Below are 17,307 nucleotides of genomic sequence, written 5' to 3' on the forward strand. Positions count from 1 at the left end.
AAATCTACACGCTAACAGGCTAACGTGAGATTATCGCTGGAAACCCAGCGATAATCACACGTTACCTTGTTGATAGGGACAGGCAAACTTAGCCATGATATCCTCCTTCCATAGGATATCATGGCTAAGTCTGAAAATTAGCAGACGTAAAAAAGCAGCGTTAACCGCGGTTAGCCCTGCTTTTTTTGTCTCTAACAGGGTTAGCGACATTCTTGATAATAGGAGAAATGTCGCTTAGCGACATTTCTCCTATTATTTTACTCTGGAACGCCCCCTTTGCATCTCATTAGAGATGCAAGGGGAAGCGTAGAGTAAAAGGGTGCTAACATGCAAATTTGCGTGTTAGCACCCTGTTGTTGATAGGGTGCTAGTTTTATCTCTGCTTTTTTGGCTTTTAAAGCCAAAAAAGCAGAGATAAAGCCCTTGTTGATATGCCCCTTAGTCTTTTACAGCCCTGACGAAGTTTAAAATACTGTTTGACGGAAACGCGTTGGCTGGATGCTCTATGTATGAGAAAAATGTTTCTATGGACACTTAGTAAAGGAAGAATAAAATATATACTTTAAGACATATACGTGATTTTTATGTACTACAATATTTCGGAGAGCACCTTTCCATTTGTAATTCCAACATTGCATCTTTGATGCCTTCGGTTTGGAGCTAAGAATGATGGATATGCAAATTCCTTGTGTGTCCCACTACACAAATGTTGTTTTCTCCTTCCATACCTGCTGTGCAATTTGATGATTTGCCCAGGTAATAATGGTAGATTCTCCTATGTTATTCGGCACTGCTCGGAGGAATGCAACTGTTAAAATGTCAGTGATAACGATGTGCTGTAGAGAAGGGTTTTCCTGGGTCATAAGTAACATTCTGCCTTTATTAATTGCATCATCCTGTCCCCAGGACTTGTATTTATGGATAAATTAAATCCAATCTTCAAAGTATGCAGTAGATCAAACCCAGCGAACTACCGAATGATCACCCTTATCGACATTAAAGCCAAACTGTATGCCTCCAATCTACTATTAGACTTTGAGGCTTGGGCCGCAGCCAGCAACATGATTCCAATTACATAAACGAGATTCAGAGCTGGCATGAACACAATAAGCGACCTTCTTGCCCTGAGTCTCCTCGTCAAAAAATCTACTCACAAGACCTCTAAATTATACACCCGCTTCATTGACCTAAAAGCGGCCTTTCACATGGTCACAAGAGAGCGCCTTTGGGCAATAATGGTCAGATGGGGTGCACCACCAAAGCTACAGGGAGCCATAGTCAACTTACACTCAGAGACATGGGTTTGAGTCAAACTGGGCAAGGGCGACAGAATAATAGGGAAGATCACCCACACACACACCCCTAAAGCAAGTGCATGTGCTCGCCTCTTCCTTATTTATCATTTTCATGGCGGACCTAGAGGAATGGTTATCTGCAAAAGCTACAAAGCGATCCACCCAAACTAGCAAAGATCCCAGTGAGGTGCCTACAATAGGTGGACTACATTGTTATATGTAGCCAGACCCCAATTGGTCTTCAGCGCCTGATAACCAAATTACTTCCATATACAGAAGTGCTGGGTCTAGAATTGAATTATAATAAAACAAAAGTCATCTTTTTCTCCGCAAATGCCTGTCTTCACAATATCAAATTCAAGTGGAAAGCAGCAGGGAACAAACTAGAGCTGGTCAGATGCCACGAATACCTAGGAGTGGTCCTGGACTCCAGACTAAAGTTTGAAGAGCATCTAGTTCAAAGAAGGGCATAGGCTGATAAATTGAATATTGTACTTAACACACTAAGGACAAAGCTGGGGAGCATGTCACACTCCCATCTACTACAAATAATAGCAGCTACGTTTCTCCCTACACTTACTTATGGTACAGAACTTTTAGAGAGACAGAATGTGAGCACTCTAAACTAACTTCAGTCTACCCTGCTCAAATACATTTTTCGCCGTCCGTGATACACTACTCAAACTCAGGTTTGATTGGAATTTGGGTTCTTCCATCATTCCCTGGTAAGGATGGCCGCACCTATCAAATTGTGTTGGAAATTAAGATCAGCACAACTAGATTTACTGGCAGCCTTGTGCTAAACAGAAATGAAGAACCAGCACACAACCAAAAATTAATGGCCAACCGTGCTTCAGCAAGCGTTAACCACCCTTAATCTGTCCAAACCATGGGTCTAACCATCTGTTTTACTGCGTTTAAAACAATTGTGTAGTGAAGAAGTCGCTGGATACAGGCAGGTGCCAGCAAAACAGCTTTATTGGCGACAGGGACTGTGCAGCAGCTAACAGAGGAGACAACTCAAAACAACTGACTTTTACATTAAAAGAACGAGTTCAAGGTTTTATTTTGGAATGCACACATGCAAGGACCCATGAGAGGTGAGCATTCCACAACAGAGAAGCACACAGTGAGAGAAGACACTACATTTTCACCTTCCTTCACATGTTTTTTTTTTTAAAAGGCACAAAAACAGGAACCACAAGAGGAAAACAGAGGAGAGTAGAGAAGGATGAAAGGGGAGAAGGAACAAAGGAAATTGGAAATTAACTAGGAAAAGCGGACACAGAAACGAATAAGAGAAAAAGATTTAACAAAATCTCATAGGAACAGAATGTCGTCTATGGCCCTTGCGCAATTCCAGCGGGAGAGGAGCATCTCAGTGTGTTTATCATTAGGCAATCAGGTAGAACTGCTAAAGGAGCAACTGGTGGAAGCATGTCCAGTCAACTTAACAACCCTGGACATGTTCCACCAATGTGTGTTCACCCTAACAGCATTTCCACAAACCTTGTCAACAACCATGGGTTCAGAGATCTTAGAGGCCTATTAGTATGGAGGGCGGTGGCACCACCGCGGTGATGGCGAAAAATGCTTATTTCCGCACGCCAACAGCGCTCCTCACGACCGCCATATTAGCATGGCCAAATATAGCCCATTTCCCACCCGCCGCGGTGCGATGGGAACCGCCATCAAAGTGCGCCCGCCACCGCAGAGGTGGGAGCCAATGGAGACTCAGCGCCGTGCAGAATGACGTTCGCTCCGCTGTACAAATCAGGATGCCCCAAACAGTCAGTCTCACAGCAGCAGACAAACCGCCCAACCAGAGACGGCGGAAGCTCGACAGCAGAGTCCCGGTTCCTTCCATCCGGTCCCGACCTCCATGGATCCAGATCTACACGTCTTCCCGGTGCTGTACCTCATACATCACCAGCAAATCATGGACCATCGCGGACGCTGCCACAGGTACGTAATAACGTAATCCCAAACACAACCACAACACACAACTCATGGGCTTATACAGGGTCCCTGTCCACACCAGACACACTGGTGGGGACAGTAACACATCCACAAGTGTACGCACACCTGTCCTACCTGGCACCAAATCACCCCTCTGCATCCAGGTCACCAATCTACCGCGATCATGAAGTAATGTCCCAGTCACGTCACTGCAGCGGTGAAGACACAGGAAAAAAATGCAGAAGGCAGGGCCAGCGCCAGGCATGGGCAGTGAACAAAGACCACAGGGCCACACCAGAGCCCTCCACACACTAGCCCCCCCAACATGAAGGGACATGCCATGTGCACCTCATGCGCACCCCCATGCACAACAACAGCACAACAACAAGCCAGGTGAATCCAAACCCTGCACCACACAACACACAACTAGGGAGACAGCCACAGCAGAAGTGGCTGCAGAGGAACATACAGCACAGAAGCACAGGCCCAGGGCGACCCACACCCATGGCAAGAAAACTGAGACCAAGCACAAAATGAACACACACAGATAATGAACAACCACTCTACTGGACACACAGCCTGACAAGTCACACAGACATAGCCCACACTGACACACAGCCACATACACAGACCACATGCCAGCAGCAATGGAACACAACATATAGGCAAGCCAAAATGATGTGCAGACAAATAGAAGGCCAAGGAGATAACAACCAAGCATGTGTACATCACATGCAAGACAAGGAACAGAAAACAACCCACTCCGACCATCAAAGCACACATTGCTGGCACAGTGAGTAAAGTCAAACCACAGTCACCTCAATGCAACAACTCGGGGAGACAGCAAGGCAACCCATGTATAGGCACAGGGATTAATGGAAGGCCCTGAAGTCGAACTGTGAACAGCCACACATATGCATACAACTACCGCACAGGAGTATGCCAGCAGGACAACCCACTGGGACCATTGACACACTCCATGACTGTCAAACACAAGTAGTAATCTCCACACATCCCCCCTCGCACCTGCAGCGCATAACACCAGTGTCAGACACACAGAAGGGTGTCAATAATGTCCATTCAATTCACAGACAAAAAATCACACTCCCTGGGGGTATCCACAAACATCACACACACACAAGGATGCCAGAACCAATATCTGCACAAAAACAACAGCCAAACACATAACTCAACAGAAATACACACAGAACCACAACAAGACCAGGAATGATCTGTGCAGAAAAACTGTGGAAAGGCAATGGGAGCACAGAAAGAACAGGAGTGCACAACCTCATCAGTCAGGAGCAATGCACAGACAACATACCACAACACAGACAAGAAGTGCACCATCACAGAACAACACAGCCACATCAAACACACAAAAGACGCACAGGCCAAACAATCACATAACAAACACAGCAGGAAATCAGAGGATGCACACCAGGCAAGGACAAGGCAACATACACCCACAGCACTGCATGCACAACAAGCAGTGTGTGCACACAAAACATAACAGTCCGAAACAGATATGAGTGACACACCTTAAACACCCACAACAACAATCAAAACAGCACATTGACAACATCCCACTCAGGAAGTCAAGCAGTACCTCAGCATACTCACATACACCCAACCCAACACCCACAGATTCACAAGTATGGGACACAAAAGTGGAAACAACTTGACCAGAGGACTGGGCAGCACAAACAGGTGAACTGCATATGAGAAACCATGACTGCTAAACAGTACAAGAACATCACATATAACCAATTGGGAAAATGTTCTGAGTGACACATTGCCCCTATGCAAAGATCTGCACCACAAAGCACAGTGTCACAAATGAAGTGATGGGGAGGCACACACACAGGCAAACAAAGGGCACAGCTGACATCAAAGTGAAGTGTTGTGCACATCAGTAGTGGACATGGCAGGGGTGTACCATACACAAATAGAGGGAGTGCACACTCACAATGGGTAGGCATCTGAAGCACAGATAGGGGATGGTATGACACCACACACAACATGCCATACTGGAGGCAATAAAGCACCATGTAACAGCAATTCATGAGAAAACACGCCCACAATGTCAGTGTGGATCGGCAGGTCTGCTCAGTGAGTACAAACTGTATCAAGACACATGGCTGATCAACAAAATACAACACTGAATTGCCAGTCACACACTCTGCATACTCACAATTGTCAAAAACAACAAGTAGGAGTCAGCCAGAACTGCAAGGACACACCAACACACTGCACAATGCACAGCATACCACTCACACATGTGCACACAATCAATCACAGGGCTGAACAATCCAAACAACAGGCAACTAACTCATGGGTGACACATGTGTGTAGTAGACATTGCAGGGGCACACACACATCAACACTCCAGACAAAGTCACCTCCTTCACACTGCACACTTCTTGACCACCCAAGTGCACACATTGAAAGTAACCCATGTGACTAGGATGAATGACCAACACAAGATGAGCATACACCTATTCTGCTGGGCACACATGAAAGCAAGAACACACATCCATGATGACCCTAGCCAGCCTGCCTGCAATCCTGTGGATAGAATCCCACTATGTACTGGCAGTGCCCCCAAACCTGACATGTGTACAATATGGCCAACATGAGCAAAGAATGAAAATGATAACGGTATGCCCTCTAAAAACAACATCATTGCACCCACAATTATCAGAGTCAGGAAGAACTGAAGTCCATGTCACCCCTGCAAAATATAGAATAAGTGAGACAAGCCATTTGCAATGTTGAAGTGGCACGCAGAGCATGTGCCACAGTAAACTATATACACACAGAAACAACTTTATTTAGTAAGGACACTGACAAAACTGACAACAGGAGCAACTGTCTTTATTCACATATTGCACAGATAGGCAGCAAGGCACAAAATGCACAATATGTCCATGAGAAGCAGCACAGGCAAGGGGAAAACAGCAAGGCCAGTGGTCAGTCCAAGGTGCAGAGTATGTCTATGAGAAGCTGCACAGGCAAGGGGAAAACAGCAAGGCTAGTGGCCAGCCCAAGGTGCAGAGCATGCAAGGCCAGTTGAGAAGCTGCACAGACAAGGGGAAAACAGCAAGGCCAGTGGCCAGTCCAAGATGCAGAGTATGTCCATGAGAAGCTGCACAGGCAAGGTGAACACAGCAAGGCCAGTGGCCAGTCCAAGTTGGAGAGTATATCCATGAGAAGCTGCACAGGCAAGGGGAAAACAGCAAGGCTAGTGCCCAGTCCAAGGTGCAGAGTATGTCCATGAGAAGCTGCACAGGCAAGGTGAAAATAGCAAGGCCAGTGGCCAGTCCAAGGTGCAGAGTATGTCCATGAGAAGCTGCACAGGCATGGGGAAAACAGCAAGGCCAGTGGCCAGTCCAAGGTGCAGAGTATGTCCATGAGAAGCTGCACAGGCAAGGGGAAAACAGCAAGGCCAGTGGCCAGTCCAAGATACAGAGTATGTCCATGAGAAGCTGCACAGGCAAGGGGGGAAACAGCAAAGCCAGGGGCCAGTCCAAGGTGCAGAGTATGTACATGAGAAGCTGCACAGGCAATGGGAAAACAGCAAGGCCAGTGGCCAGTCCAAACTGCAGAGTGAGACCATGAGAAGCTGCACAGGCAAGGGGTACACAGCAGTGAATGACAAGGCCAGTGGGCACGACAAAGTACAGAGTGAGTCCATGGGAAGCTGCACAGGCAAGGGGCACACAGCAGTGAACGACAAGGCCAGTGGGCAGGATAAACTGCAGAGTGAGACCATGAGAAGCTCCACAGGCAAAGGGCACACAACAGTGAACGACAAGGCCAGTGGGCAGAACAAAGTGCAGAGTGAGTCCTTGAGAAGCTGCACAGGCAAGGGGCACACAGCAGTGAACGACAAGGCCAGTGGGCAGTACAAAGTGCAGAGTGAGACCATGAGAAGCTGCACAGGCAAGGGGCACACAGCAGTGAACGACAAGGCCAGTGAGCAGGACAAAGTGCAGAGTGAGTCCATTGGAAGCTGCACAGGCAAGGGGCACACAGCAGTAAACGACAAGGCCAGTGGGCAGGACAAAGTGCAGAGTGAGTCCATGAGAAGCTGCACAGGGAATGTGTGCGACTGTACTCTGTCATGGTCAGCAACACAGTCAGGGGGTAACAATTGGCAGTACAGGCACCGCTGTGGGAGAGAGAGGTGTGTGAGGGTGAAAACCACTCAGACTTGGCTGTCAGTCAGACTGGGAACTGGCTTTGTGTCAGGGACAGTTGGAGCACTTGACCGGGGAGAGACAGGCCCAGCTGAGGTAGAGCTATCAGTTGCTTGGGACACCGGAGGGCTGCTTGAACCAGGTGGTGTAGTGGCAGGTGGAGTCATGCAGACGTGAGACACAGTGTGGGCGGGAGATAATGGAGGGGTGCCTTTCTACTTCTTTGGGATTTTAAATGGCTTGCCTGACTTGGGATCAATGGGAAGTGGTGTGTACACAACAGGCACACTCACCACCAAAGCTGCATCAGGTGCAGACGCTAGCCCTCCTTCTGGGAACGTGCTGGATCCAGCAGTTGGCTTCGCCTGGCCTTGCCTTTGCCCCTCCATCCCCTGTTTACCAGGTGTTCCCCCTACAGTGCCCTCATTTCCCTGCTTCACTCGGCTTGGAATGGGAGTCGAGGTAGTCGGTGAATCTGCCTTTGAGCCCTTCTTATGTGTACCCTTGGCAGGCACTACCTTCTCAGTGGGCATGGAAACTCTCTGCTTGTCTTTGCGAGATGCTTTTGGGTCAGGAGTGTCCTTGGCTGGGTATGCCTCTGAGGCGTGTGACCCTGAGGTCTGCTTCTTTGCTTTTTGGGCCTTGGTGTTGCCTGACTGGCTTTTGTCTTTGCACTCTGGGGTGGCTTTAGTTTTCTGTGGGGATGGTGTCTGCGCCCTGGACCACTTGGGCTGCCGCTGCTGCTCTGTGATTCGTGTGCTGTATAGTGACCTTGAGGTCTGTGGAGCATGGTCATTATCGTCTGACATGGCCGTAGCAGAGTGGTGGACAAAGGGACTGTAGCTGGACTACAGCATAGTGTCAGTTGAAGGGCTGCCATCACTGCAGAGGACAAAGCCTGGACAGTCCGGTGCAGCCCACCCACGTCTGAATGTATGCCCTCCATGAAAGCAACCACCTGTGCCAATTTTTTGTTGTGGTCTATGAAGGCATTGAGGAGAGCTGTCTGGCCCACACACAGCTCGCGCAAAAGGTACACAGACTCAGCACTGATGGCAGCAGGGGGGACAGGTTCAGGGGCAGCAGTGCCTGGGGTGAAGGACACTCTTCCCTTCTTTACTGGAGCGAACACGGGCAGCACCAGAGGAAGTGGCTGGGAAGGGTGGGCACTGTTAGCTGTGTGGTGGAAGATGAGGCAGAGTCCCCATCCCCTGTGCCCACCAACATGGAAGCATCACCGCTCGCTGGCATCAGATGAAGTTGAGCTTTGCGCCTCTGGCTGTGATTCCTCCAGCAGACTCCTGTCTGAGGCGCTGGTCACATCTGTACTCGTGTCCAGCTGTGGCGCTTGACTCCCCACCACTGGTGTCTGTCCCCTGTCCCTCTGTGACAACGGGAGATGCTGCATGAGAGAGAGAAGTAGGGTCAGTTCAGTGTCAGCAACATTACAAACATATGCAAGCAAAGCATCACTGAAGATGACTAAATCTACATGTTGCACACCAACCTGTGCAATGACATTGTGCTAAATCACTTTATTGACTCAAACAGTGCCTGTAAACAAGAAAACCAGGCATAAGTGAGCCATGTGACGACCCCACAGCACAACAGCCTACTGGTGGCTCCGTTCAACCAGACACACAAATAGCTCAGAGCACACCTCGGGCATGATGGGGAAAGGATGAAGCCTACAACATGTTGCCACTGTCAGATCTGGATGGAGCAGGAGGGGACAACACAGATACAGACTACAACATGACGTTCCACAATGGACATGAGCCCATGCCATCCACCATGTTGTCCTTTGGTGCGCAACTACTGTTGTACATTGGAGTCAGATGTCTACGCCTCACAAATCTGAGGTCAGGCAATGCATGCATTGATGAAAGCACACTCAGAGCAGGCACACTGCTGTTCACTTCCATGGGATTTCCCAGATTACCCCAATGCAGACGATACCTGAAGCTAAGCCTGGGCAAAGAACTACGCTACGCTCGCGTAGTTTGCGAAGTTTGCGCTACTTCGCACTACGCGAATTGCACGTAGCACAGTGCAAACATGCGTAGCGTAGCATTGCGTAGTGCAGTGGTAATTTTTTGCTTGCTCGTGGTCCTCAACATCAAGTTGGCGACCGCGAGCAAGCAAAATGACATCCCGGCGAGACTATTTCCTTGTTCGCGATCAGCAACATCAAGTTGCCGATCGCGAGCGTGGAAAATAAACATCCTGGCGAGATTCTCATCGCGAGGAGGTCAGGCTTCTCATTGCGAGTGGTCGCGTATGCTCGTGACTGCTCGCGATGAGAAACTACCAGTCAACGTTGAGAAATCTGCCGCTCGAGTAAAAATCTACTCGAGCAGCCGAAAACTACAGCTTGCACTGTGCAAGATGCCGTTTTCAATGATTGCACAGTGCCGGATGCTTGTCCGCACTGTGCAATCATTGAAAACTGCATCTTGCACAGTGCGAACAGGGTACTACGCAGTTCGCGAAGTGCTACGCGTAGCTCGCGTAGTGCGAAGTGCACTTTGCGTAGCTTCGCGTAGTGCTACTTCGCGAACTACGCCCAGGGTTACCTGAAGCCCACGACTCAATATGCAATATGGAAATGCCCAGTACTCAAATTACATTAGGAAGCACAGGTAGGGAAAATGCATGACAGCTGCACCCAGCACAGGCCAATCACAAGCCATTGCATCACACTACCAACATCACATAGGCCAGAGCTGGCACAGGCTGTGTACACATGCAGCCACTCACAGCCAAAGTCACCCTTCCAAGAATACTCACCCCCAGCTTGCTGCTGATGCTCTTTCAAACATGCATCCAGCTCAGGCTGTGTCTCAGCCAAGATGCGGCCATCAGTGTTATCATCCTGCGCCATGCCAACCTGCCAGTGCGAGGGAGCGGCCCCAGTGTCATCTCTGCCACGTTCTTTGCCAGCCAGCAGATGTCGTCTCACCTCTTGTGGCAGTGGGTGCGCCGTCAATTTGAGACACCCAGAGCCCGCACCTTGGTCGCAATGGCCCTCCACACGGCTTTACGCTGGTGTACTCTGAGCTGCAGGCATGGGGGACAAGAGGGGGAAAACATCAGCGACACAGTGCTATGTAACAAAATCCCTCAGTACATTAGCATGATAATGACTCATCCCAAATCCACAGATCTGTTTTTCTGAGACAAAAATACATCTCACATTCTACATCTGCATTGGACAAGCACATGTAAATGCATGCAGGTATGAGGGGGACACAGTACCTGCACATCCCATACACATACAGGATGCCAGCACAGAAAGCCATGTGTAGTCTGCCCAAATCTACTGTCCATATTTAGGTTGAGCAAGACATACATCACATATCCACATGTGTTTGGGAGTAGACTCACTGTGTCCAACACTGTGCAGTCCTCAATGTCCTTGCCCTGTGAATAGCTCACTGTGTCATGGATGTCACATTGGGAGGCATGATCTCACAAACCCACACCCTTCTCACAAGGCCTATTGTGTGCAATCTACTGGCCTGAGATGGCTGATTGCTGGAGTGCAATGAGATGAGACACATGTAAAACTCTGTAAGTTCTGTGATCTGTCTTTTGGGTGGTGATTTTGCAGGCCATGTGGGTTTTCACTGAGATGGACAACAGGGACCCACACAGCCATTCACACAAGCAATCACTGTCCTGACTCCGGCATTACCAACTTGCAGCGTCACTGTATGGCTGACAAGACAACACATGTCCCTCAAATCTTGATGTGCAGGCAAGGATACACCCCATTTCCCCTCGGAGAAAGCATGTTAGGCAGTGCATGACACAACCCCACACCCTCAGGCACATACTGCATCAGACCAACTACATGTGTGCTCCCCCTGCACTCTCACCCCCACTGTTGCATGCTTACCACGACATTAGGGGCACCATATAGCCTTGGGTACTGTGTGAGCACCTCGTCCACCAGAACCTCCAGCTCCTCGCTGGTGAAGGGACTGGCACGGATCTTCTCAGTCCTTGCCATCACTGTGGACATGAGACAGCAGCGGCGGCAGCAGCAAGTGAGGGGTCTCAGGCAGCAGTCCCTGGAGGCAGCAGCAGGTGAGGGGTCTCAGGCAGCAGTCCCTGGAGGCAGCAGTAGATGAGGGGTCCCAGGCAGCAGTCCCTGGAGGCAGCAGCAGATGAGGTGTCCAAGTCAGCAGTCCCTGGAGGCAGCAGAGGGTGAGGGGTCTCAGACAGCAGACTCTGGGAGCAGTGGAAATGTGAGGCTCTCTCCCACACATATATATCCCCCTGGGGTCGTTTCAGTGGTGCTAAGGTGCTGGAATTGGTGTACCAGGTCTGCCTTTTTCTAAATCTTCAAATGACCGGATTGCATCATGCTACCGCGATAGCGGTTCCCATTGACTATAAGGGGATAGTCCATGGAGGTGACACACCGCAGGGGCCAGGCATATGCTACCGCAGTGGTGCATCTTTCAATTGCATCCAATGCCCGGCCCCTCGTTGGCGGAGTATGCCTACAGCGATTTTAAAAATTGCATCATCCAATTGCACTTCCCATTGGCTGTAAGGGCATGGTCCGTGGCGGTGATACACCGCAGGGGCCAGGCGGGCATTACCGCGGTGGTGCATCTTTCAATTGCATCCAATGACTGGCCCCCGGTGGCAGAGCACGACTACAGGGATTTTCAAAATTGCATCATGCTACAGCGATTGCACTTCCCATTGGCTGTAAGGCCATGGTCCATGGTGGTGACACACTGCAGGGGCCAGGCGGGCGCTACCGCGGTGGTGCATCTTTCAATTGCATCCAATGACCGGCCCCCGGTGGTGGAGCACGCCTATCGTGATTTTCAAAATTGCATCATACTACCGCGATTGCGCATCCCATTGGCTGTAAGGGCATGGTCCATTGCGGTAACACACTGCAGGTGCCAGGAGGTAGCTACCGGCATTTGGGTGCCATACATTGATGTGGGTGACTGGGATTTGGGTGGCTGAGCATGCCAACTGCCATTTAGCGATACATATGTACCTTTCACTACAGCGATTGTGTCATGGTTCATGGCGGTGACACAACGCAGGTGCCAGGCGGTAGCTACCAGGATTTGCGTGCCATGCATTGTTATGGGTGACCGGGATTTGGGTGTCGGAGCATGCCAACCACCATTTTGTGACACATATGATCCTTTCACTACCACGATTGTGTCATGATCCATGGTGGTGACACACCGCAGGTGCCAGGCAGTAGCTACCGGATTTGGGTGTCATTTAATGATATGGGTGGCCGGGATTTGGGTGGCGGATTACTTTGACAGCACAATGGACACATCATGCTGTGTCAATGGCCATCTGGCAGTTATCAACAGTGCACAGTGGCCACATGGTTGATGGCACATCATTGTGCACACAATGCCAATGTTCCATTTACCCCACTTCTGACTACACATGCCATGTTTGTGTATGTGATTTTGTAGATTGGCATGGCAACTCCCTCACATTTCACTTGTGATATTGATGGGCCTGTACACAGGACAGTGTTGTTATGGACTCTCCAATGTGTTGAAGTGCAGTGAAAATCACAGCAATGTTTGTCTCAATGAAGAATGTTCAGATTTGCCTGTCCTCTAATGTTTGATCATGCATACACTTGTTATTTAAGCTCAGCCTGTGGTCATTGTGTTGTTGATGTGTGCCAGGTTCAACTGACACCTGAAGGTGTGTCAGGTAAAGCAGCTAGGTATGAGACAGTGGTGTTGAATTTTTACACATATGCTGGATGACATACTCAAAGGCGTGCCCATGGTAAATGTGGCCATATCCCTATGTGCATTCTCTTAGACCGAGGATGTTTTGGAGTTTCTTGCTGTGTGTAAGTTGACATGTGTACGATTAGTGTAGCTGAAGGTGTCCCTACATGTAAGCTGGTCTGTAACTTAATGTTGATGACAGTCATTTTAGTGTTGTGTCCATTGTGAGATACTGTGCCCATCTTATGATGTATTGTATTGACATGTGTCCACTTTCATCTCAATTAGGAGGAGACCGAATCTGCATCGTCCCTTCACAGTGCTGGCAGACATGGAGGATGAGGTGATCATCCGGAAATGTAATCTGGATAGAGGCACCCTACAGACCCATACTGCTATGTTGGAGCCCCACCTGCAGCCTCGCAGAACATATCCAACTGCTTTCACCCCAACGTCTAAGAAGATGGCGGCCCTGCATTTTTTTGCCACTTGATGATTCCAGCACACGGTGTCCAGCACAGGTGGGATGTTGCAACCTGTGTTCAGCATGGTGCTGCGTGATGTTCTGTCCGCTTTGATGATCTAGAAGGACAGACATATCAATTTCCCCAGGGAGCCTGAATTGGTGGCTATGTAGGGAGATTTTTATCCCCTTGGACACATCCCCCATGTTGTTGGTGCCATTGTTTGCACCCATGTTGGGCTTGTACCACCACAGGCACGTGAACACATCTACAGGAATCGTAAACATTACCACTCCATAAATGTGCAAGTGGTGTGCAAGGCAGATATGATCATCTTGCACGTGTGTGCCAAATTTCCAGGCTCGGCCCATTACTCATACATCCTGAGTAACAGCATTGTACCACAGCTGATGGCTAATCTGCTTCCCGAGCATGCATGGATTGTGGGTGAGTATTCCGAGTCAAATAGCGTGCTGTGTGTGTGATTTGCTGTACTCTGCCACAGCAACATTGCAATGTTTATCTGAGTTTGTCACACCTAGGTGACTCTGCATATCCCAACCGTCCTTGGTTGCTGAGCCCACTGCGGAATCCCAGGACACCAGCTGAAGTCCGCTACAATGATGCCCATGGGAGGACACGTCGAGTGGTGGAGAGTACTTTTGGTCTGCTGAAGTCACGTTTCCGATGCCTGGACAAGAATGGAGGTGCCCAGATGTACTCGCCCAGGAAGGTGTGTCAGATTGTAGTGTCATGCTGCATGCTCCACAACCTAGCCATTCGCATAGAGATCCCCCTGATCCAGGATGATGATGAGCAGCCAAGCGCCAATCTGCAAACCAACCCGTGTCCAGTGATGAGGACAGTGGAGAGGAGGAAGGTGTTGACCTGCGTCAACAGCTCATTGGCCGCTACTTCACTGAAGGTGAGTGACAATGAACAACAGACCCACTGTCTGGTGATGTTGCTGTTGTTGTGAAGGTGTATGAGAGATTTGTGACTGCAGCCTGTTGTTGACTCAGTGGTGGCTGACAATGTTTCCGGGACAGGTTATTTATGAACATCTACAGGATGTGTATGTTGGCACTTGTTGCCCATTGTGATGTGTGCATGTTAGATTATCTTTATGGTAAGTGTTGTGTGATATCTGTGATGCCACACCCAGACTAGTGAATGCTGTTCTGTTGTGTTTTCCTAGGTGCCTTCAACCTCTCCTTGCCTACATATATTCCATACTCCTGGTAAATTGTAATCATGCCGGAGACTGCACATCCCTGAATAAAGATGGAGCAGAAACAACAACGTGTGTAAGGGGTATTTATTTACAATGGTGACATGTGGGGGTGGGTGAACATTTACATTGATGTGATTGGTGACGCAGTGAGTTCACAGTTATAGTAAATGAGATAATCGAGTAGTCACCACATTGATGTGGTGGCACAGTCCAACAGACAGATGCCATTCACAAGGCAGTGTGGAGAAGGACAGTCCAAAAAGTCAATGCAGTGGTGAAGAGGGTTGCCATCAGGGCTGGCTCTGTGTCTGACATTTGGAAGGTGCTTTGCCATGAGTTACTCGTAGGGAATTCTTGGGACAGCCCCTTTGTCGCTTGGCAGCAGGGCCTTTGCTGTGGGGCCAGTGGGGCAACTGCTGGCACACCAGATAGGCCGGCTTCAAGCTCCTCATCCAATGAATCCCGGGAGTCAACATCTGAGAGTCCATGTTCCGGGGTGGGGGACTGGCTCTTCAGGTTGCTGGTGTTGTCCTCTGAAGTCAGTTCTTAGTCACCTGTGGGTAAGATGGGAAATGGTCATTGTAGTGCACCCAGCAAGGTTTGTGTTGGCTGTGTATCATTCACTGTTTGTACACCACACTGTTGACTAATCCTCACATTGTTTTCTATGTGCACTACTGTGCCTCCTGACATGATGCTGTGGTACATGCATTACTTGTCCATGGTGGGAGGTGTCAATACATACCATGCGCCACGTGCATAATTTGTGATTACAGGGACATTTTGCCATATAGGTACTAGCGCAACAAAGATTCGCTGTTAGGACTCTTTGTCGGTTACTCTGACGTTACATCTGGGCATGAACTGGCCATTGTCAGCTCATGCATACCTTTGTCTTGTCATGTGCATATCTTTATTTGTACCACCAACAATGCTTTCTTTGTTTTCTTATGGTCCTTATTGCTATGGCCCCATGACACATTCCCATGTCATTCAGTGCTGTGCATGGTTGTGCAGAGACTTTCTACTACATGTGCCTTGGTGTGTCACACTTTGGTTGCTGTGACAGTTTCATTTGCTTAGTTGTCTGCACACTGTGAGTGGCAATAGGATCTGTGTGTATGTTTGGGAAATGAGAGTGCTGGTGTTATCATATGGCACTATGCTTTTTAAGAAGATTGGCTGTGTGCATGTACTGGCTACTTGCCTGTTATATTTTCACATTTGGCTTTGTTTTGTGACACATCTGTGTGTGTGTTTGAGGCTTACATCCTGGTCAGGGGTGGGACAAGAAAGCATAATATGTCTACCTAACTGTTAGTTTGTTTGTAGTGATTGTATGGCTGCCACATGTATCTGGGTGGGAGAAAGTGCTCCATCTTGATGAGCTGGTGAACAAGGGGGCCTGGTGGAAATAATAGCGCAGGCCTGCCCCCCCAAACACCCTCCATGGCAAGATGGCTGCCTCCCTGTCAGTCTGAAGTGAGCAATGCTATGGCTGCCACATGCTTCTGGGTGAGGAGAGTGTTTCATCCTGCTGAGCTGTGGGACAAGGGGGGCTGATGGGCGTTGTAGTGCAGTCTTCCCACCCACAAACACCCTCCCTGTGAAGATGGCTACCTACCTGTCAGTTTGAAAAGAGCAATGCTATGGCTGCCACATGCTTCTGGGTGGGGTGGGGAGAGTGTTCCATCTTGCTGTGCTGTGGGACAAGGGGGCCTGGTGAGAGTTGTACTGCAGGCCTCCCACCCCCAAACACCCTCCATGGCAAGATGGCTACCTACCTATTATTCTATTTGTAGTGATAGTATGGCTGCCACATGCATCTGGGTGTGATGAAGTGCTCCATCTTGATGAGCTGGGGGACAAGGGGGCCTGGTGGGAGTTGTAGTGCAACCCTCCCACCCCCAAACACTGTCTATGGCAATATGACTAACTACCTGCTAGTCTGTTTGTAGTGATAGTATGGCTGCCACATGCATTGGGTGGGAGGAAGCGCTCCATCTTGATGAGCTGGGGGACAAGGGGGCATGGTGGGAGTAGTAATGCAGGCCTCCCACCCCAAACACCCTCCCTGTGAAGATGGCTGCCTACCAGTCAGTTTGAAGCAAGCAATGCTATGGCGCTTCTGGGTGAGGGGAGTGTTCCATCCTGCTGAGCTGTGGGACAAGGGGGGCTGGTGGGAGTTGTAGTGCAGTCTTCCCACCCACAAACACCCTCCCTGTGAAGTTGGCTACCTACATGTTAGTTTGAAGAGAGCAATGCTATGGCTGCCACATGCTTCTGGGTGGGGTGGGGGAGTGCTCCATCTTGCTGTGCTGTGGGACAAGGGGGCCAGGTGGGAGTTGTACTGCAGGCCTACCACCCCGAAACATGCTCCATGGCAAGATGGCTACCTACCTGTTAGGC

The 17,307-nt window shown here is 49.4% G+C and overlaps 1 protein-coding gene across 1 annotated transcript in view; it reads left to right on the plus strand.

The window, feature by feature from the left end:
* Nucleotides 1–3,073: 3,073 nt before the first annotated feature.
* Nucleotides 3,074–17,307, plus strand: part of LOC146808994 (phospholipase A2 inhibitor and Ly6/PLAUR domain-containing protein-like) — a 72,039-nt gene continuing 57,805 nt past the window's right edge. Inside the window, exon 1 of the mRNA XM_085614811.1 lies at nucleotides 3,074–3,260. Coding sequence (XP_085470937.1) covers nucleotides 3,074–3,260 — 187 coding nt within the window. The remainder of the gene's footprint in view (nucleotides 3,261–17,307) is intronic.

The sequence above is a fragment of the Triturus cristatus genome, chromosome 7 (assembly GCF_964204655.1).
Source record: "Triturus cristatus chromosome 7, aTriCri1.1, whole genome shotgun sequence".
Classification (NCBI taxonomy): domain Eukaryota; kingdom Metazoa; phylum Chordata; class Amphibia; order Caudata; family Salamandridae; genus Triturus; species Triturus cristatus.